The 23,246-nt window shown below is 38.4% G+C and overlaps 1 protein-coding gene across 1 annotated transcript in view; it reads right to left on the reverse strand.

Moving 5' to 3' along the window:
* Window positions 1-23,246, reverse strand: part of Nkain3 (sodium/potassium transporting ATPase interacting 3) — a 675,857-nt gene that overhangs the window by 163,369 nt on the left and 489,242 nt on the right. Inside the window, exon 4 of the mRNA XM_006979266.4 lies at window positions 10,275-10,472. Coding sequence (XP_006979328.2) covers window positions 10,275-10,472 — 198 coding nt within the window. The remainder of the gene's footprint in view (window positions 1-10,274; window positions 10,473-23,246) is intronic.

Here is a 23,246-nt window from a genome sequence, read left to right on the forward strand (position 1 = left end):
ATGGCAGCTCACAACCTTCAGCAACTCAAGTTCTAGGGGATTCAGCATACACTTTCAGCCTCCATGGACACTGTAGGCACGTGGTGTATTTATATGCATGCAAGATAGACATTCATACACATAAGAATAAATAAATAAAATCTTAATATATTCTCATAATTTGATTTTGTGATAAATTCAGACTTGCAGAAAACTTGGAAAACTTAGTAGAAAGGTTTCCTATATATTCTTGAGTCAAGTGCCTTATACAACTACAGTACTGAGATAAAAATAACCATAAAATTAGCACTGACATAATTCTGTTTTCTAGTAGACAGATATATTATAAATATCTTTAAAATTTTTAATCTATTTTTAAATTTGTATACCTTTTATTTAGAACAGAATTGCATCACTGTCCCCCTTCCTTTTCCTTCAGCTCCTCCCATGCCCCCCCCCAACTCTCAGATGATAGCCTCTTTTCCTTTGATTATTGTTACATATACATGTATATGTATATGTATGAACAAATATATAAATAACATCTGCTGAGAACACTTTTCTTGCTTAGCTATATAAGGTTTCAGGGCTCAGCACTTTGTATTGGATAACCAATGAGAGGGCTCATCCCTAGGAGAGGATAATTCTCTCTCTCTCAGAAAGAACAAATTCTTTGCCTTAGGGGAGGACCTCTTGAATTTCCCCATTCCATGCTTTATTGATACTGTCATTGTTCTGGTCTTGTTTATGCAGTCATATCTAGGAGAGACTGTTCCACAACAGACTTCCTGGCTCTAGTGAAGATTTCAAAAAAGGTTTCATTGTGGTCTGTCTTCAGTCTAGGACCATAGATTCATTTTCACCATAGATTTATTTTGCTGTCCTGTGGCTTCTGTGTCCCCTAATCTAGAAGAGCTCCTTACTACGTCTTAGGTATTTTTTTCAATAGCAGGATTTCTTAGAAGCTTTAATACTCTGACTTGAGAGTGAGTCTTCTCAGTGTGAACAATACATGACATCAAGGATACACACTTCTAGCTTGGTATTCAAACCTCCCTTATTGTAGTTACCCTTTCTTTTCAGCTTTAAGCTACTATTTAGACCAAGACTGCTCACTTTTCTCCTAAATTTTTTTTATTTCCTTTCTTGTAGTATTTTTTTCTATGTGCAATTCTTTTACATTATTCTTATCCAAGAGAATTTTTTGTATGAACGATACACATTACAGCTCTGAATGCTACTTTCTCCTATGGTTTCTAATGACATGTAGAAATTAATTTTCTAATTAATTATGTAACAAAATCAATGAATGCTAAGTACTTAGCATCAATGTTCATTTTATGTCTGAAGTTAAGCAATTTTATTGCTTTCATGATCTTCTACAATAGATCAAAACATAGCAAGGATACCACCAAATTCAAGTTAATTTGTCTCCAATTCTTTACCCCAAGCTCTCACCATAGCACTTTGTGGAAAGCAGGGAGCAACTACTGTTTGGGAATGAATGAAACTACTTGTCATTTATAAAGAATACAAACTGTGAAATGGCAAATTTTTCTTCATGAAATTGATACACAACTTTGGAGGTAAACGCCTTTGAAGTAATTTCACTATTGTGAACAGCTACTTTTTCAACCTCATAGTTATTCTAACCAAGAGATAAAGATGAAAGTCTGCCAACATCCGAATGACATTAAATTACCCTAAGTAAAATGTCAGTAAAATTAAATTTCTTGCCTCTAATACCACTAAAAGCCCATAGCCCCAATGTTTTTCCTGATTAATTATTTAACAATTTTAGATTTTCTATATTAATGGATTTTGTGCCAGATATGGTTTCTAATTAAACTTTGAATTTCTCTGATGAAACTGTATTTAAGTCTACAGAATGTCATAACTCACCTTTGCATTTAACAATGTCTACCAGTTCATTTTAAAATAGTAGGGTAGTAATAATTTATAAAAACTCACAAGCATGTCTAGAATACTCATGGACATTGAAGCTTAGGAAAATGAAATTCATTGTTTAGAAATGACAAGAGAGTTTTGATGGCTATGAGAACTGATTACCATGCAGAACAAAGTCCTATCTTGTATATTTTATTATGAATATGATACAAAGTAAATCTAATCTTTAAATATTCACATGCTTTAAATTATTAAAACTCATAAATCTTACATACAATGATGGACAATATCAATGTTATGTTTACACAAGACTAAACAGCTTGATAACAAAAAATTGCTACCTGTAAACCAGATGTTTCTAGAAGACAATACATGGTGCTACACAGACAGGTACATGATGGATTGCTAAAATTCCACTGGGAGTTTTATCAGTGGGAAGGTAAATGCCATATAAATTTGAGTTATAGTTCTGAAAATTTGGCCCAAAATTGTGTCTGCAGCAAGTATAAGAATTAGAATCAAGCATATGATAGAAAATTATTAGCAATAAAAGGGAATGAGGTCATAAACCTTGAAAATGCTCTTAACTGAAAGAAGGCATGGCAAAAGACTTTCACCAACATCACATCTGATAGAGGGCTAATATCCGAAATACATAAAGAACTCAAGGAACTAGACATCAACAAATCACACAATCCTATTTAAAAATATGAGGTACAGATCCAAACACAGAATTCTTATCAGAGGAACCTGAAATGGCTGAGAAACACTTAAAGAAATGTTCTAAACTTTTAGTCATTAGGAAAAGAAAAATCAAAACTACTTTGAGATTTCATCTTACACGTGTCAAAAGTCTAAGATCAAAAACACAAGTAACTGTGTTAAAAAAACAACAACTGGTAACTCAAAGACAAACATACTTATGCACTTATACGTGGATATTAGCTATTAAAAAAAGAATAATCCCACTACAATCTACAGATCCAGAGAAGTTAGATAAAGAGGCAAAGTCTAGAAAGAGGTCATGGATCTCCCTGGGAAGGGGAAATGGAATAGATTTTTGTGGGTGGCCCTGAGAGGGTAGGGATGGGAACAAGAGGGATCAGGTATGGGGATGGAGAGGAATGGAGGGAGAAAATTATGGGGAGAGTCAACTGAAATAAATGAGCATTTAGGGGATGATATGGAAACCTAGGATAGTGGAAACTCCCATAAACCTATGAGGTTTACCCCAGTGAGGGCTCCTAGTAATGGAGGATATGGAATCTGAACTGGCCACCTTCTATAACCAGTATAGGTTTCCAGTGGTGGGCCTGGGACACCAACCCTGCCAGAAAACTGTCAACCTACAACCTGTCCTGCCTGCAAGATGTGCTGGAATATGGTAGCTCCGAGCTTCTTGATGTAGTCAACCACCAGTAAGTCTAACTTGAGGCCCAAGTCATGGAGGAAGCCTATACCTGACACTGCCTGCATGGCCTGGAATCTGAAGCTGGATGGCCCAGAGACCTAGTGTAAAACCAAACATGACTGGAAAAAAAAGCCAATGAAATGGTTCCTAGTAATGTTCTGCTATACTCATAGACTGGTGCCTAGCCAATCTATGAGGTAAAGACTCATCAGAGAGGCTTCCTCCAGCAGCTGATGGGATCAGTTGCAGAGATCCACAGCCAAACTAGGCAGAGGTCAAGGAATCTCAAGGAAGAAGGGGAGAAGGGATTGTAAGAGCCAGAGGGGTCAAGGACACAAAAAAGATAGAGTCCACAGAATCACCTAAGCAGGGCTTATAGGGGTTCACAGAGACTGAAGCTACAACCATGGAGCCTGCATGGGTCTGCAATATGCCTCTGCATACATGCTGTGGTTCTCTAGCTTGGGGTTTTTGTTGGAGTCCTAACAGTGGGATTGGGGGTGTCACTGACTCTTTTGCCTGCTCTTAGGACCTTTTTCTTCCTACTGGATTGCCTTGCCCAGCCTTGATATGAGAACATGTGCCTAGTCTTATTGTGTCTTGTTATGCTGAATTTGGTTGATATCCCTGAGGGACCTCCTCTTTTTTTTTAAGGAAAATGAAGGAGGAGTGCATCCGGGGGAGTGTGAAGTGGGGGGTATTCGGAGGAGGGAAGGAATGGGAGGCAGTGGTTGGGATGTCTTATATTTGAGAAGAATTAAAAAAATAAAATGAAATAATGAAAGAAGGCATGTTCAAAAGAATATAAACCATGCTTTCAAACTGTAAGAAATGTACATTATAATTAGTCTAATGAAGGAAAACATAGGTAAGTGGTAGCTTAGAGTTAGAGAGTGTGATTTTTTTAAATCTTAATTGTCAACTTGACAGGATTCGGAACCATCAAGGAAACTGAATGGGGTGTGTATATGAGGACATTTCTGGGAAGGTTTAACAGAAGAGGGGAGTCCCATCCTGAGTACAGGTGGCATTATTCTGTCGGCCGGGGTCTTAGATGAGTAAAAAGCAAAGCCATGCTGAGCACCAGCATGCTTCTCTCTGTATTATGACTGTATACATAATTTGACTGGATGCCTCATGCTCCCGAAGTCATGCATGCCTTGCCATTAGGATGAACTGCATATCTTTTTAAAATGGTGAGATGAGAGAAACTCTTCCTTAAGTTACTTTGGTCAGGCCTGCTGTCACACAATAAGTAAATATGTCATATAGGGGGGGGGGATGCAGCACAGGGTGTGATAACTGAGTGAAGGGGGTTCCTTTATGAGGTGATGAGTATGAGCTCAATTGACTAGTGATAGTTAACACTTATCTGTGAGTATTCTAAAAGTAGTTGGAATACATACTTCAATGATACGTTGATCGAATATCAGGAAAAGCACAGGGCACTGCATACACACAAATCTCGAAAGGTAAATGACTGAAACCCAGATCACCGTTCAGACAACAAGCACAAACAGCTTTAATGATCAACCTTATTTTTGTGCCTAAACACACATCTCCCAGTATTTTGCCAAAGTAATACATGATTATGTGGATGAGTGAATCTTTAACTGATTCCAGTGTCTAGATAAAAATGAATTACAGCTAATAGAAGTGGGATGTAAGGAATAAGTAATGATTTATGTATGCATTATATCTATGTAGTACTTAGAAGTGACTAAACACTCGGTGTAGGCAAAAATCATGCGTTTCACATAAGAACAGATTTTCTGGCAAAAAAGGAGACAATTCTGAGAAGGTGAAAGAGGTGGCTATGATTTTACTCAGCTGGATATGTAGGACAACCCAGCAAGAGAAAACAAAACACATCAACAGCAAAAACACTTGATCGGTTTGGCATTTATGACTTTGAAACCTTCCATTTTGAAGAACAAAATGTGATGAAAAATGTTTGTGAGATGTAATATGTCCTAGAGAATGAAAGAAATATGTAAAAATCTTCACTGCGGATGTGGATGTGTGCATATGTGTCTATGTATGGAGTGTGTGGCAACTGGGTGTGCATGCACTTGTGCACATATGTAATGTCTGTGCATGCAATGCATATGTGCACACACACGTGGGTGCACATGTGTAATATCTGCATTTGTAGTGTAATGACAAATATAAGAAAATTCCAAGGACTGGTCAATTCTGCAATATGCTAAGCATTTAGCTGCTCCTGTATCAATTGTTCCAAGGCCTGTAATTTTTCTGATGTCAAAGACCATTTTTCCACCCAGACAGGTTTTCAGTTAACCTCTTTAAAGGTAGGGTTGTTGGTACCTAGGACAGATCAGCAGTTGTTGTGCCCTGTTTGGTCAGTGACTGTTCTTTATAATATCTTTTATGATTTTCCCCAGAAACATATGTTAGTTTACAGTTTGTTTCTGAGATTGGAGGAACGTAGATCTGGGTACTCCATTGCTGAAACAAATCACATCCTCATAAATTCATTGCTATGTTAGCCATACATGGCTTTAATTTTCCTCTCTTTCCTTCTGGACCTATACATTTGACCCATTTTGTGCTTTGTTTTACCTGAGATAAAGTTCCAATTCCTAAAAGATGAACAGTTACCCCATGAAGAGGCCAATCTGGATGCCAAGATTTTGGTGCAATTATCGTTACATCTGGCCCTGTTTCTACCAAGTCCTCAGTTATAATGCCATTTATTTTATTTGTATTTAATGCAAATACAGGCTGGAGTCTATCTGTCTTGGTCAGAGGTTCACATTCGTTCAGAAGATATGCAACCCAGGAAAACCCCTGAACCTTTGTGTAAGTCTCATTTTCTTCTGTGTAAAATGACTATAATAACATTTACTTAATGGGCCATTCTGAGGATTGAGTCCATACTTGTAAACCATTTAGTTCAGTGTCAAGAAAATGTGAGGTGGGGGAGGGGAAGAAGGAGACAAGGGGGAGGGAAGGAGAGAAAGAGGCAACTTTTAACTGTGCTTACCTTTTTGGTGGTGTACAACCAGTATGAACTTAATTCAGAAACTGGGATTGCACTGACTTTTGTCCTGCTTTTGTACTCCACAAGCATACAGTACTGAATTAGCTTTAGTGCTATCTGTGACTGTTGCTGTGAAATTGACTCTGAGGCAGAAGGAGATGCTATCTCTACAGCCTTTTGAAGGCAAAGATTGTGTGGGTAGTCTATGGTTATTTTACACCCTTCTACATGCAACTTTAATGCATATTTAGGCTGAATGCATCTTATATGCGTGTCTGAGAACAGTGACAGATGAAGATGTTCAAGAGAAAAACAACTCAAAGAACATGGGGATGATAGAAAACTGATTCTCAGAGCTCTGGCCTCAGCCCCAATTATGCAGACTTACTTTTAAGAGGTGAAATAATGAGACTCATCATCTGTGAGACCTAAGAGAAAATATCTTGATCCCAAGCACTCAAAACAATATACATAAAATTAGTTCCAAAGAGGGTTAGAAATGGTGAGTTTTAGAGATGTTTTCCAGGTTCCTGAGAGAAGGAACAGAGTGATTGGATTAGTGATTTGTATTAATCTGCCTAGGAGAAGGGTCCTGGGTAACAGGGGGCGGGAGGACTAGGTTCTACAAGATTATTTTGACATTTCTGACTATCGTCAAGGTGAGAAATGAACATATGGATGAAGACTGGACAGCCAGGCTTGTAAGGATGAGCGTAGATCATTCCACAGCTGTACCATAGCCACAGGTTTTGATTTCTCATCTTGACACATTGCCTTGAAAAGGCATTCAGCTCCATGTTGCTGACAATTTATAGTAGCCCTGCTAAATGAGGACAAGAAGAAGCTTTGCTCAGGTTTGCAATCTTCAACTCTTGCTTCCAAGAAAGGAGTGCATGTATATTGCTGTGTGTGTGTGTGTGTGTGTGTGTGTGTGTGTGTGTGTGTGTGTGTGTGTGTGAATTTAGAATCTGGACCATCTTTGCTAGCTGTTATTTTTTACCCTTTCTATCAAACTTTTGTAGTTTTTATGAAAAGTTTGATTAGAGAATCCTTTCTTTTACCTGTAAGCAATAGCTTAAATGCATATTTGTCCATTCACCAGCAGAGTTATATCCCTTGGCAGATCATTCACACACTTTCTTTTAATTTAGTAGGAAACAGCTGCCCTGCAATCCTTGGAGGCCCTCTCCTGAACAGCTAGGTAGTCTATAATAATATTCCTTTCCTAATTTCTTTTAGATGCTTCTATCCATATAGTAGTCAGGGACATAACCCTGGTGTAGCTGAGTCTCCAGGACTCTGTGGCATACCAAAGAGCTCTCTCTTGTCTCTGGACTGCTGCTTGCCTCACCCCTGACAGTGTTAAATATTGCCACTACCATTTTAGACAATCAGAGCAGAAGTCAATAAATATAGGATAGATGAATAATTTTTACAATCATAGTTTAAGACATAAGTATTGTAATAGTGCCCATACTCCACCATGAAAAAGAAAAGAAACATAAAAATTGACCTCAACAATAATATATAATGTACAAAATCAGCTTATTTTAGCTATAGTTTTGGTTATCTACAGCTAATTTCTATTTAAAATTATTAAGTGGAATGCTCCAGAAACTAACCATCTGAGTATTTTAAGTCACACCTAGTTTTGAGTACTGTTGTGATGAAATCTGCCACTGTTCCTCTTCAACCATCCTTGGACATGAATTACCCCTCTGTCCAATGTATCCTTGCTCCATTCACTACCCCTTGTCTGAAGTATTGAATTGGTAGTCATACTATGGCAGCAGCTATGTTCTCATTATTTTATTTTCATTAATAACTTTCCAAAGCACAAGTTTAATGGTTTTGAAAACTCAGAGAAACCAGAAAAGACATAAAATACTGCTTGTAAGTGAAAAGATGTAGAATCTTGACTTAAGGAAGCAAAAAAAAAAAGAAAGGAAGAAAGAAAGAAAGAAAGAAAGAAAGAAAGAAAGAAAGAAAGAAAGAAAAGAGAAGAAAAGAAGAAAAAGAAAAACAAAACAAAACATATGCTGAGGTTGCTAAGATCTGCTGTAAATTATTACTGTTAATCTTTTACTGGGCCTAATTAAATTGTATCTATAGGTAGGCACAAATAGGAAAAATAGAATGTTATAGGATCCAGGAATATCTGTGAATGACAAGCTGTCAGTATGTTGTAGGAATTAGGAATTTGCTAGAGGTCTCCAAGTGGACCCTGTTGATGGAGAGGGTCTACTATTGTCCTATAGTTGTGAAAAAATCAGAGTGCATTATATTTCAATTAAAAAAGATAAAATATTGCATATTTCATCTTGCAAAAGTATTACACAAGAAACCTGAGAGAGCAATGACTAACCCATTTATTTCCTAAAGGCTGCACCACACCACCTATGAATGCACACTGGCAGCCTTGACTGGTTATTAAAATAAATTAAGAAATTCATTTATAAGCGACAAGTACATTTAGGTGGCAACATATATAGGTTTTTTTTTTAGATTTTCCTTTGAGATATTCCTTTATGAGGCAGCCCAGTTTCTTACCAAAAGCTCTTACCTTGCTCTGCATTTAGGTTGGAGTTACTCTGGGGAAATGGCCTTTTGGTTCCCATATTCTGTTGCATTGTAAAGCTTTGGAAAAATGTGTTATCATTTCACAAAATGGTTTAGCAATTTATTATGAACTTTTTTAAGTGAAGTTAATTTTTCCACATATAAGTCTAGAAAAATGTTTTGGATTTAAAAAATTAATAAGAAACCTTAGCATGTTAGTTGAATGGTTGGTTCTTTTATGTTTTTAAATGGTTAGTTATTTCATAGTTTAAACCAGACTGAAAAATCTTAAGTGAATGCTAGCCTCCAGATTTTTAAAGCAAATTTTTAGTCACATATATTTTATTGGTTTCATTTGAAACTGCTAGATTAAAGAAGGGCCAGAGGAAAAATAAAGATTGATACAGTCATGTAGAAAATGATGATATATGGTACTTATAGAGCAAGACTGTAAAAACCAAGAATAAATCTTAAATTCTTTATGGATTAAAAGGAGGTCCACTAACAATGAGATGTATTTTGTTGTGTCAAATAGTGGTTACTTTATGCATAAAATAAAGTTGATAATGGTTATATTACATTTTGGCTCTTTCTAAAATATTAAGTCCTTAGTGGATCTCAAAGACACACTGTGCTTAGCTGGGCATGGTGACAGACCTCTTTAATCCCAGCACTTGGGAGGCAGAGGCAGGGGGGTCTGTGAGGTCAAGGCCAGTTTGATCTAACAGAGAGAGTTCCATGCCAGCCAGAGCTACACAGTGAGATCCTATGTCAAAAAGAAAATAAACCACTGTACATAGTTCTTGATGTTACACATTTTAAATAATTCTACTCCACACAATGGTCAGAATGTAAGTAGGAGTCTCATGGAAAGAAATTACCTTACAGAATTCCTGGTACATAATGCTTTCTGTGGTATAATCAAGTCAATTCCTGTTTCTTGATGGGACTATGTATGTCCTGATGCCAAATGTCAAGCATTTCTGGTGGGACTTATTTTTTAAGGAATAATTATGTGAAATGTGTGATACATTATGGTCATCAAGCCTTTGGAAGTCTTTCCATCCTTCCTCTGGAACTGAAGCACACTATTTGAAGAATGCATTAGCAGCACAGCTTGCAGTACCTAGTGGATAATGGACCGCTTTGGGTGGTGATGATATTATTTCACTGCATAGTGCAGGTTGGGTCTCAAGTTGGACACCATAAGTACTTAGTTCTAAACAAAATGTCTGAATGTGAGCAAAAATGAGATATCCACCTGTTATGGATCATTAATGACTTCATGGCTGCTGCTGTTTCTGTTGTTAATGTTTTCTGTGTCCTTATATGAAGCATTACCTACCAGGTTGCAGATATAAGATATCACCAAAGAAGACTCGATATCAGACAATATATAAAAGTGAGACTTACAGATAGCAGGATTTGTACAGCACTGTGGATGACCTCTAGGTACTGGAAATCGACGACACAGCCTGTGACTGAGACATATGTGTAGTCATCCATCATGCCATGCGCTGATGGTGGCAGCACTCTCCGGACACAGCCAGGTCCATGTTCCCTCCACCATGACCGATGTACAGAGATGCTGAATGTCATCAGATCTGTGTCCTACATGGTGGTAGACAGGAGAACAAAAGAGACAATCTCATGATATCGTACTTTTGCTTTGACATTGGAAAGAGTTCAGGATAGGTGGAAGTGCTGAAATGATTTCAATTTCAAATGAAAAAAGAAAAAAAAAAGAAAATCCAAACCCCAAAATGCCTGTACATATTACATATCTGCACTACTGAGTTATTGTCATTCAATATAGAGACACACTCCTTTCGATAATATTAGCCTTGTTAGGTTAGTACACATCTAAAGTCCAGGGGGAGGGTATTTGGCTTACATAGATTTTTGGGGGGTTACCTTTCTTGCTGTGATATCATCATCCTAAATTCATATTTACTGAGTATTTCATTGCACCTTAGATGGTGGTGTAGGAGAATTTCACACACCATGGCTTTCTTTGAGAGATCTCATAAGGGATTTATTCAGAATCTTCTGCAGATACGAAATGAATGTATACTCATCTCTTAAGTAAAATGGTACAATATTTACATATAAACTATAACTATTTTTCCATAAATTCAATCCACCTCTATATTTTATAATATAATGCCTAATAAAGTATAAATTTCACCTAAGTAGTTGAGGAAATAATTAGAAAATAGTTTGCACATGTTCTGTAGAGACATGGTTTTGTCTTCACTGTTTTCAGTGGCTGATTGGTAGAGTATATGCAAATGAAATCCACTGATATGAAAGTCCATGTATGTATTATTATCACAAAGTTATAATGCAATGAATAATTCTTCCCTCTAAAATGTATGTTAACTTTTTAGAATCTCTTAATTTTATCTTATATATCATTAAAAAAAAAAACCTTTTCAGACATGATTTAATTAAGGATCAGAGGTCAGGATGTTATACTGGAATATCTGGGAGGTCCCAGACTATAATCACAAGTACAGGTCTTCCTTCCTTCCTTCCTTCCTTCCTTCCTTCCTTCCTTCCTTCCTTCCTTCCTTCCTTCCTTCCTTCCTTCCTTCCTTCCTATCTCTGAGGCAGTCTCTTAACTGAAACTGTCCTTAAACGTGTTGTACATTAAAGACTGGCCTTGAACTCCTGACCCTTCTCTCATCACTTCCTGAATACTGAGATTCCAGCATGTGTCCACCCTACTCGAGTGAAATCACATGGAACACAGGAGGAGTGTGAATGTAGATGAGCTATTCAGAGGAAGAGAAGTTAATGTGACTATATAGGTAGACACTGGGGTGATACAAGCCACAGCCAAGGAACACTGTGGTCACCTGAAGGAGAATGAAGAAAGGAAGACATTATCCCCAAAGTCAGACTGTGCACAGCATTGGCAGCACCAGAAATTCAGCTCAAGGAAACCCACCTCAGGTTCCTGGCTCTGGAAATGAGGGAGAAGAAATGTCTGTTGCTTAGACCACCAAATTTGTTAACTTATTATGGCAGCTGTAATAAACTAACATGGACAACCAAAGTAAATTATTGTAGGTAAATTAATGGGCCCAAGGTAGCAAAGCAAGCTAGACACAGAATGAGGACTGAGTGCCGAGAAGTCTATTTTTAGCTATAGGCACAGCATCATGTGCACTCTTTCATGTCTCACCCACTAAACCTCTGATCATACTCCATACCCTGAGAGCTATGTTTTCCTTCCTCAAGCATAATGACAAAATACTTCCACAGTCAACCCAAAGGACAGAGAGGATACTTCTCAACTTTTACAAATTAAAATTTGTCAGAGTCCTTAGTGGAGACAACTATAGATTTTCCATCCTCAAGAGATGATTTTTAATATAGGGTGTGCATGTCTAATAGTAAAAACATCCCCTAACTTTTTGTCAACAGGAAAGTATCATTGGCAAGTCTGACACTTGACCTCCTGTGACAGGTTCATGTGCACTGAAAATGTTATTACATCTTCAGGCTCTGAGTAAAAGGTATACATGAAATATATACAGATTTCATGATTAGACTTGGGTCCCATACCCAAATTATCTTATGCATATGCAAATATTACAAAAAACCCAAATCAATCTGAAAAATTTGTTCCAAACCCTTTGGATACAGGATCCACAATCTGTATTTCTACAATGTCACCTGATTTTAATGACTAAGATTTTAATATTTGGAGTTCTGGGTAAGATGATAAACTAGAAATTGTCTTTGTGTGACTTGGTGAGGAGAAAGAATGAGTAAAGAAAAAAAACAGATTCTATTCTGAGAAAGGAAGATCTTTGGAAATGTATGAATACAGGACTTCTTCAGAGAAAGAAAAAGGGGATGCAGTGAGTAGAAATCAGCCAAGTACAGGGCATCTTCATTTGTGCAGCACGACAGGAAATAAGTCCCCATCCAGAAGATAACAGAGACAGCCCTGGTGAAAAGAGATTTGCCTTAGACAAGCTCACACCCCTGACAAGCCTCAAATCCAGTTGCAAGTTTTGGCGAGACAGTGATGCCTTCAGCAAATGAACTATCTGAGAGGGAACTTATTGTTTAACACTGGGGGTCTACAGGTGGGGAACAATCACAAATCTGGGAGGCTTGGCCTAACTCGCCCCAGTACTAGGGTGACAGCTGTAGAGAATAGCCATTCGGGGGTGGTGGGGGGTGGGGGGTGGGGCAGTAACAAGCTGAACAAGGGAAGGCAGCAGGGATTTCAGCTCAGGAAGGGAAGTGTGTGTGGAAGGGCAGCTCCCCCTTGGTGACTTGCAGCAGATGTCAGTAACAGAGTCATCATGAAGTTTGAGAGCTTTGAGCCTGACGTCATCAAGTGGGTCAACCTCTAGATCCCCCCATCTAATATTTACTGCTGTATAATCTGAAAATTAAGAAGCTCCCTTAGGAAATTTGACATCCATGTATATGTCCCTCTAACAGGGTGATTAATACTTGGAAGATGTCCAAAGTGTAATGCCTCCTCTACCTTTACAGCATTGTTGCTTCCCCTAGCACATTTAGGGAACAGCCCTCAGCTAGAATATCAGTCACTGCAGAGGATACCATCTGAGGAGTCTTAGGAAGGCAGCAGCATCTGCAAAGCAAAGCTCTGGTACACACAGAAGGCAATCTGCTAAGGTGAAGACAGCTCTGATGGACACCAAATGCTTGTCATTGTGGGCTAATCCCAAAATAAATCCCAGGGAAGAAGAGTCTATAGGTATAACTAACTTTCATCCCTGGTCCATGGCCTGCTGGGAGTGTGTATTCCACATCTGTTGGATGGAATATTCTGAGGATATTGGTTGAGTCCACTAGACTAAGTTATAGTTCAACTAAATTTTTTAATTTTTTTTTAAAATTAGCTTGTGTGGCCTATCTAAAGTGAGGGGGATTGAGATGGTTCAGAAGGTAAAGATCTTTGCCACATAAACCTGGAAACCTGAGTTTGATCACTAGAACCCAGGTAAAAGGTGAAAGAATGAACTGACTTAACAAAAAGTCTGTGAATGCCACATATGCCAAGGAACATGACCACCCCACACATCATGCACACATATACACAATAATAGTAATGACTAAATATAAAAAGGGAGTATTAATGTCACTCACTAATATTATATCAGGATCTGTGTGACATTTCATGTCCATTGTGTTTGTTTTATAAAATTAGGAGGTTTATTATTTGTTGTACATATATTTATAATCTTTACATAGTAATGGTGAAGTACTCCATTTATTAATATTTTGTGGCCCTTTTTTATCTCTTCCATTTTTTTGTTGCATGTCTATTTTCAGCATATATCAGAATAGCTATGCTTTTCTGCTTTTGTTTGCTTACTGGATTGTCTTCCACTCTGTGGCAGTCTTTGCCAAAAAGGTATCATTTTTCTAGATTAAAATAGTTTAACTTTGATTTCTAATTTTGTCAGCTGCTCTGCATCTGTATTTGTGAGCTAAGTTTATGTTTAAGGTTATTATTGAGAGTTAATTATTAGTGTTTGTAATGTTGTTGACTATGTTTCAGTTGGATGGTTCTTCCAAATTGTTCTGGTTAGTTTTTTTTTTGTCAACTTGACACAAGCTAGAGCTATCTGGTAAGAGGAACCTCAATTGAGAAAATGGTTCCATGACATTGGTCTGTAGGCAAGTCTTTAGGGCATTTTTTAAAAATTATTGGTTGATGTGGGAAGAACCAACCCCTGTGGGAAGTGCTGTCCTGGAGAGATGATACTGGAGGTACTGAAAAGCTGACTGAGCCAAACTGGACAGGGAAAAGCCCATGAGGCCTCAAGCCTACACAAAGAATTGTAGGTAACCGAGGAAAGCTGGGAGTGAGAGAAGTGACCCTCCTCAGGGAAGAGCACACCAGTTGGGTGTCCACTGCCAAATGGTCATCTTTGAAAACAGACATAGAAGTGACACTATGTGGACACAACAAGTTATATTTAGGAAAAATATACATGCAAACAGGCTATGAATTTGAAAGAGGGTAGAGAAGGGCATATGGGAAGGTTTGGAGGGAGGAAATGAAAGGAAGAAACAATGTAATTAAGTTACAATATGAAATAAACCCCATCCCATAAAAAGGCAGCAGGTTGCCTTTGGATATGGTCTTTATCACAGAAATGGAAATGTAGCTAGCACACAAATAAAGAAGGATTTCAATTGCCCATGTGAGGCGGAAGAAGGAATAACAAACAATGCAGGGCAGGCAGGTGGCACTCAGGCCAAGGCTCTGACAGTTAAACAGCTTGGGGAGCAGAGGGTTCCTGGGCTAGAGCACTGGGAAGCTGGGTGAGTGGAAGGAAGCCAGGCCAGGACACAGCACAGGGGCCCCAGGCTAGGGCACTGCACAGCTGGGAAGCTGAGGGAGGGGCTGAGGCCCAGGCAAGGACACTGCACAGCTGGGAAGCTGGGGGAGGAGTAGTGAGGTCATATTCTGTGGATTCAGAGCTTCCTCTCCTCCTAAGCAGACCCTGTTGTCTGTCATTCAGGACAGACACTTTTGCTGGGTCAGTTCCATATATGGCCAGAGGCTGTCAGTCAATTGTGCATGCTAATCCCTACTCCTCTGGTGATTTTCAGTCCTGTCTAAGGAGAGTCTCCACTTTGATAGTTTCTGAAAGTGGTAGTGGGGACTCGGAGAGCATAAAGAAGTTGGTGGGAAATAGAAAGCTCTTGAACTTACAGATGGATAACATTGAATGCCACCAGCTTTGAACACTGTACAAGTGCAGTAGAGAAACTACCCCCTACACTCTGCTTCATATGGTGAGCCAGGAGGCCACAAAGATGCCCCAGTATGTTCTTGGGAAAAACTACTTTATATGGTTAGATTTTCCTCAGCTTAAGGAATCCAAAGAACTTTTATGGGCATGCCCAAAATTACACAAATATATATATATATATATATATATATATGCATATATATGCTTGTTGGTTTGCTATTCAATTACCTTTACAGCAATAGTGCTTTATTGACAATAAAACATTTCACTTCATTTTTATGGTCTGTTGATTTGCTACATGAATCATTTGCAGTTACTCTCAGAGAGTAAAATATTACAGAAAAATAATTGCTTTCTTTGGTGAATTTGGTTTAATGCAAGGCAATTTACCTGCAGGCAAACTGCAGAGATGTGTACCATCTGCTCCATTTCCTGGTCATCAGATTTAATCTCTTACAGTTAGTCCTGATTAATATAGAAGAGCTATGTGTTCATCTCATCTTAACAGAACACATTAGGTTCAAGATGAATTAACATGATCTCAAAATTCACAGAAATTTCTGTCTTTTAAGCATTCATATCGAGTGACCTTTGCTATTGTGGAATATAAGTTCCCTTCAATATGACTTTGACTAAAATGTGTACAAATAAAACACAAATCAATTTATGAGCCAATCATACATATTTGCTACACCCATAAAACCTCTCAGCATAGCTCTCACTTATGTCTAGAGATACGATCATTTATAAACCAGACTATGCTTTCCACCAACTGTATTAAAATTTGACAGTGACTATCAATAGCATAAAATTACATTTAAAGTTCAGACTTGAAAAGTTTGCTATGGAGTTTTATTTTAGGTTTGTATCTGATTTCTATGCCCTTCACTACTGGATTTCCAACACAAAAAATTTACTAAACACATGACAACTCAAATTCCTGCACAAGACAGATCGGCGAAAAGAATACATAACACTGAAAGGTTATATATATAAATAAATAAATACAGGAGGCCATTTATTTTCTTAAAACTCTTAGTTACAAAGTCAAGACCTGTAGTTTTTAAATACATAGTTTTAAAATCTGAAACCACAGTTATACAATAGTAAAATAATTTTGAATATTTTAAATCTAATTTCTTCTCCTGATCTTGTAATTAGAATGATATGTGATGATTTAAGCTCACCTTGTTAAGAAAGTTGAAAACGAAGGCAACGGATGACTTTGAGATTATTTTTAGTATTAAAAATAATCTAAACAACAGAGTTTGGATTCATGAAAATACAGGTGAAGGGTAACAGAATTTGGCATCCCAAAATATGACACTTTGGCAAGAGAATTACTTTGTGCTAGAGAAGTTTGAAAAGAAAATGCTTTCTCCTTATTTGTGTAAAGCAAGGTCCTAATTTACAAAGATGCCCTCCTTCAATGCCTGCAGGGAAAGTCTAAGCTTGATCATCTAACAGGGCTTTCTTCGAGGCCAGTCTAGAGATAGCACAGACGAGTCTACAAGGCAGTGTTTTCTAACCACCCCTGTCTATGACTTCTTTCTTGCAGGTAGCCTTCTATATACACTTATTTCTGTGTATATTTACTTAAGGCTGGTATTTGGGCCATTTCTTTGATAATTACCCATTCTATAGGTATCTTCCATGTACATATGAGATACCTATGTCAATGGTCAATGCTCTTCTTTGTTTCTCTGTTATTCTGTCCCATCATTTGCTATTCAGTGTCTCAGCAATGAATTTTTTTTTTTTTTTTTTTTTTTTTTTTTTTTTTTTTTTTGGTTTTTCGAGAAAGGGTTTCTCTTGTGTAGCTTTGCGCCTTTCCTGGAACTCACTTGGTAGCCCAGGCTGGCCTCGAACTCACAGAGATCCACCTGCCTCTGCCTCCCGAGTGCTGGGATTAAAGGCGTGCGCCACCACCGCCCGGCTCTCAGCAATGAATTTAAGATAGAAGAACAACTGTATTTATTTCCCTACATATGTGGCATTGAGGATGGTCTGTAGAAAAAGAGGAAAAAAATGAGAGAAGAGAAACCAGAAGATGAAGCCAATGGTGGAGAAAGAATAGCTGCAGAAAGGACTACAAAGCTGTAAGAAGAGAATTTGGTGTCTTTCCTGTAAGGTCAGCAGTGAAGGCAATAAGAGAATAGGATGGTGGATTTAAGAGTGGATAAGAAGAGTGGCTGTTGATAGAAGGTCAATCAGATGTAGCTTTCCACACACACAGTAGCACTTTAACATAGAAACATTTCAGAGTATCCACCTTTACTGCCTTCTGTTTTGTTTTGTTTTTCTTTTCTGATATATTTTTTTTGACAGGGTTTCTCTGTGCAGCTTTTGGAGCCTGTCCTGGAACTCCCTCTGTAGCCCAGGCTGGCCTCAAACTCACAGAGATCCACCTGCCTCTGCCTCCTGAGTGCTGGGATTAAAGGCATGCACCACTAATGCCTGACTTGCCTTTACCTGTTAAGTATCCAATTATTTGGTGTTTATTGGTTCATATATCTCATTACACTCTATCCTTGAGGCCATGTTCTTCAAATATTTGAACTACAGAAAATGGTTTCAAGAACCCTAGCTCCTATCCTGCCCCGGACTTCCCTTCTGGACCAGAGCTCCCATCCTGCACCAGACTTCTCTTCTAGACCAGAGAGCTCCCACCCTGCCTGGGACTTCCCTTCTGGACCAGAGGTAAGTGTCTGGGCTCAACCCAGACCCCATCCCTGGGCAGCAGCCACCCCAGGGAAACCTGCCCAACTTGGCCCCAGGTTCTGGCCATTGGACAGGTTCCCTTCCAGCCCTACCGGGAAGGATCCCCTTCGCCAAGACCCCCGACAGACCCTGCAATCTCCACGCCCTGCCCCCACGCCCATTCGCCCAAGACCCCAGGCACTTCCTGAGACTTGAGACTGGCCCCAGCTCCCATCCTGCACCAGACATCCATTCTGGACCAGAGAGCTCCCCTCCTGACCCGGACTTTTCATCTGGACAAGAGCTCCCATCCTGCCCCAGAGTTCCCATTTGGACAAGAAAGCTCCCATCTGGACAAGAGAGAGAGACTTCCTGAATCTATCAGCACTGTCTGAACCAAATGTGCTGATAAGGCCAAGAACGAAACACAAGGAGATGGGCAGATATCAAGGCAGAAGAACATACAACAAAATGAAGAGCAATACAGCATCACCAGAACCTAGCCCGCCTCCAACATCTAGACCTGAACATCAAAAATTGGAAGAAGCAGAAGAAAACAGCCTTATGAATAACATCATGAAGAAGGTAGAGGCTTGTATAGAGGAAAAGACAAAAAAAATGGGAAGAATGCGATAAAAAACTAGAGGAAAGGACAAATAAAGTAGAAGAAAACAATAAAGTCCTGGAAGAAAACAATAAAGCACTGAAAGAAAACCATGAAAAAGCAATGAAACAGATGAAGGAAACAGTCCAAGACCTGAAAAGGGAAATAGAAAAAATGAAGAAGACACAAGCAGAGGGAATGCCGGAAATAGAAAATCTGAGTAAACCATCAGGAACTTCAGATGCAAGTATAACCAACAGAATGTAGGAGATGGAAGAGAGGATCTCTGGCGTTGAATATATGGTAGAAGAAATAGATTCATCAGTCAAAGAAAACACTAAAGCCAAGAACATTATGACCCAAAATGTCCAAGAAATTTGGGACAACGTGAAAAGACCAAACCTACAAATAATAGGGATAGAAGAAGGAGAAGAATACCAACTCAAAGGCACAGAAAATATATTCAACAAGATCATAGAAGAAAACTTTCCCAACTTAAAGAAGGAAATGCCTATGAAGATACAAGAAGCCTATAGAACACCAAACAGGCTAGACCCTCCAAAAAAGTCCCCTTGCCACATAATAATTAAACAACTAAATGTACAGAATAAAGACAGAATATTAAGAGCAGCAAAGAAAAAAGGCCAAGTGACTTATAAAGGCAAACCCATCAGAATAACACCTGATTTCTCAATGGAGACTTTGAAAGCCAGAAGGACCTGGATAGATGAAATGCAGACACTAAGAGACCATGGATGTCAGCCCAAAATAATATACCCAGCAAAACTTTCAATCATCATAGACAGAGTGACAAGACAGAATTCTAAGACAAAACCAGATTTAAACTATACTTATCCACAAACCCAGTCCTACAGAAAGCACTAGAAGGAAAATTCCAACATAAGGAAGTCAGATACACCCTTGAAAACACACGCAACAGATAAAGCCACATCAGTAAACTTCAAAGAAGAGAAGTACACACACACTACCATGAAAAAATAACAGGAATGAACAATCACTGGTAATTAATATCCCTTAATATCAATGGACTTAATTCACCTATAAAAAGACACAGGCTTACAGAATGGATATGAAAGCAGGACCCATCATTCTGCTGCATACAAGAAACACACCTCAATTTCAAAGATAGATACTACCTAAGAATAAAAGGCTGGGAAAAGACTTTTCAATCAAATGGTCTTAAGAAACAAGTGGGTGTAGGCATCCTGATACCCAGCAAAATAGACTTCAAAATAAAATCAATCAAAAAGAGATCAAGAAGGGCATTACATACTCATCACAGGAAAGATCCACCAGGATGAAGTTTCAATTCTGAACATTTATGCCCCAAATACAAGGGCACCCACATATGTAAAAGAAACATTACTAAAGCTTAAATCACATATAAAACCCCACACATTAATAGTGGGAGACGTCAACACCCCACTTTCACCACTGGACAGATCTCCCAAATCGAAACTTAACAGAGAAATAAAGGACTTACCTGATGTCATGACTCAAATGGACCTAATAGATATCTATAGAACATTCCATCCTAACAAAAAAAAATATACCTTTTTCTCAGCACTCCATGGAACCTTCTCTAAAATCGACCACATACTTGGCCACAAAGCAAATCTCAACAGATACAGAACAACTGGAATAACCTCCTGTGTTCTATCAGACCACCATGGTCTAAAGTTAGATTTCAACAACAAAAACTACAGAAAACCTACAATCTCATGGAAACTGAATAATGCTCAACTGAATCACCAATGGGTTAAGGAAGAAATAAAGAAAGAAATTAAAGACTTCCTAGAGATCAATGAAAATGAAGACACCATATACCCAAACTTATGGGACACTAAGAGGGAAATTCATAGCACTAAATGCCCACATAAAGAAGTTGGAGAAATCTCACACTAGTGACTTAACAGCACACCTGAAAACACTAGAACAAGAAGAAGCAAAGTCTCCCAGGCAGAATAGACACCAGGAAATTATCAAAGTGAGAAATGAAATCAATAAAATAGAAACAAAGGACCAGATGGTTTCAGCGCAGAATTCTGCCAGATCTTCAAAGAAGAGTTAATACCAATACTCTCTAAATTGTTCCACACAATAGAAACAGAAGGAACATTACCAAACTCCTTCTAGGAGGCTACAATTACCTTGATTCCTCAATCAAACAAGGATACAACAAAGAAAGAGAACTACAGACCGATCTCCCTCATGAACATTGATGCAAAAACACTCAATAAAATACTGGCAAACAGATTCCAAGAACACATCAAAACAATTATCCATCATGATCAAGTAGGCTTCATCCCAGGGATGCAAGGGTGGGTCAACATACGAAAGTCTGTCAATGTAATAAAACATATAAACAAACTCAAAGAAAAAAACCACATGATCATCTCACTAGATGCAGAAAAGCCATTTGACAAAATCCAACACCCCTTCATGATAAAGGTCTTGGAGCAATCAGGAATACAGGGAACATACCTAACCAGAATAAAGGCAATTTACAGCAAGCCAACAGCCAACATCAAATTAAATGGAGAGAAACTCAAAGCAATTCCACTAAATCAGGAACGAGGCAAGGCTGTTCACTCTCCCCATACTTATTCAAAATAGTACTTGAAGTTCTAGCCAGAGCAATAAGACAACATAAGGAGATTAATGGGATACAAATTGGAAAGGAAGACGTCAAGCTTTCCCCATTTGCAGATGACATGATAGTATACTTGAGTGATCCGAAAGATTCAACCAAGGAACTGATACAGCTTATAAAAACCTTCAAACATAGCAGGATACAAGATCAACTCAAAAAAATCAGTAGCCCTCCTATATACAATTGACAAAGAAGCTGAGAAGCAAATCAGAGATACATCACCCTTTACAATAGCCACAAATGACATAAAATATCTTGGGGTAACACTATCCAAGCAAACAAAGGACCTATATGACAAGAACTTTAAGTCCCTGAAAAAAGTAATTAAAGAAGATGTCAGAAAATGGAAAGATCTCCCATGCTCATGGATAGGCAGGACTAACATAGTAAAAATGGCAATTCTACCAAAAGCAATCTACAGATTCAATGCAATCCCCATCAAAATACCTATATAATTCTTCACAGACCTGGAAAGAATAATACTCAACTTCTTATGGAAAAACAAAAAACCCAGGATAGCCAAAAGAATTCTGTACAATAAAACAACCTCTGGAGGCATCACAATCCCTGACTTCAAGCTCTACTATAGAGCTATAGTAATAAAAACAGCTTGGTATTGGCATAAAAACCGACATGTGGACCAATGGAATCGAATTGAAGACTCTGACATTAATCCACACACCTGTGAACATATAATTTTTGACAAAGAAACCAAAAGTGCACAATGGAAAAAAAGAAAGCATCTTCAACAAATGGTGCTGGCATAACTGGATAGCAACATGTAGAAGGCTGCAAATAGATCCATATCTGTCACCGTGCACAAAACTTAAGTCCAAGTGGATCAAGGAACTCAACATAAATCCAGCTACTCTGAACCTGCTAGAAGAGAAAGTAGGAAGTAGTCTTGAACACATTGGCATAGGAGATCACTTCCTAAATATAACACTAGTAGCACAGACACTGAGAGAAACAATCAATCAATGAGACCTCTTGAAACTGAAAAGCTTTTGTAGAGCAAAGGATATGGTCAACAAGGCAAAGTGACAGCCTGCAGAATGGGAAAAGGTCTTCACCAACCCCACATCTGACAGAGAACTGATATGCAGAATATATAAGGAACTCAAGAAATTAGACATCAAAATGCCCAAAAGTCCAATTAAGAAATGGGCTATAGAACTAAACAGAGAATTTTCAACAGAGGAAACTCAAATGGTTGAAAGACATCTAAGGAATTGCTCAACATCCCTAATCATCAGGGAAATGCAAATCAAAACAACTCTGAGATACCACCTTATGCCTGTCAGAATAGTTAAGATCAAAAACACTGAAGACACTTTATGCTGGAGAGGATGTGGAACTAGGGGAACTCTCCTCCACTGCTGGTGGGAGTGCAAGCTTGTACAACCACTTTGGAAATCAATATGGCGCTTTCTTAGAAAATTGGGAATCAATCTCCCCCAAGATCCAGCTATACCACTCTTGGGCATATACCCAAGAAATGCTCAATCATACCACAAAAGCACTTGCTCAGCTATGTTCATATCAGCATTGTTTTTAATAGCCAAAACTGGAAACAACCTAGATGCCTTTCAATTGAAGAATGGATAAATAAAATGTGGTACATATACACAATGGAATACTGCTCAGCA

This window comes from Peromyscus maniculatus, chromosome 2 (assembly GCF_049852395.1).
Source record: "Peromyscus maniculatus bairdii isolate BWxNUB_F1_BW_parent chromosome 2, HU_Pman_BW_mat_3.1, whole genome shotgun sequence".
Lineage (NCBI taxonomy): Eukaryota > Metazoa > Chordata > Mammalia > Rodentia > Cricetidae > Peromyscus > Peromyscus maniculatus.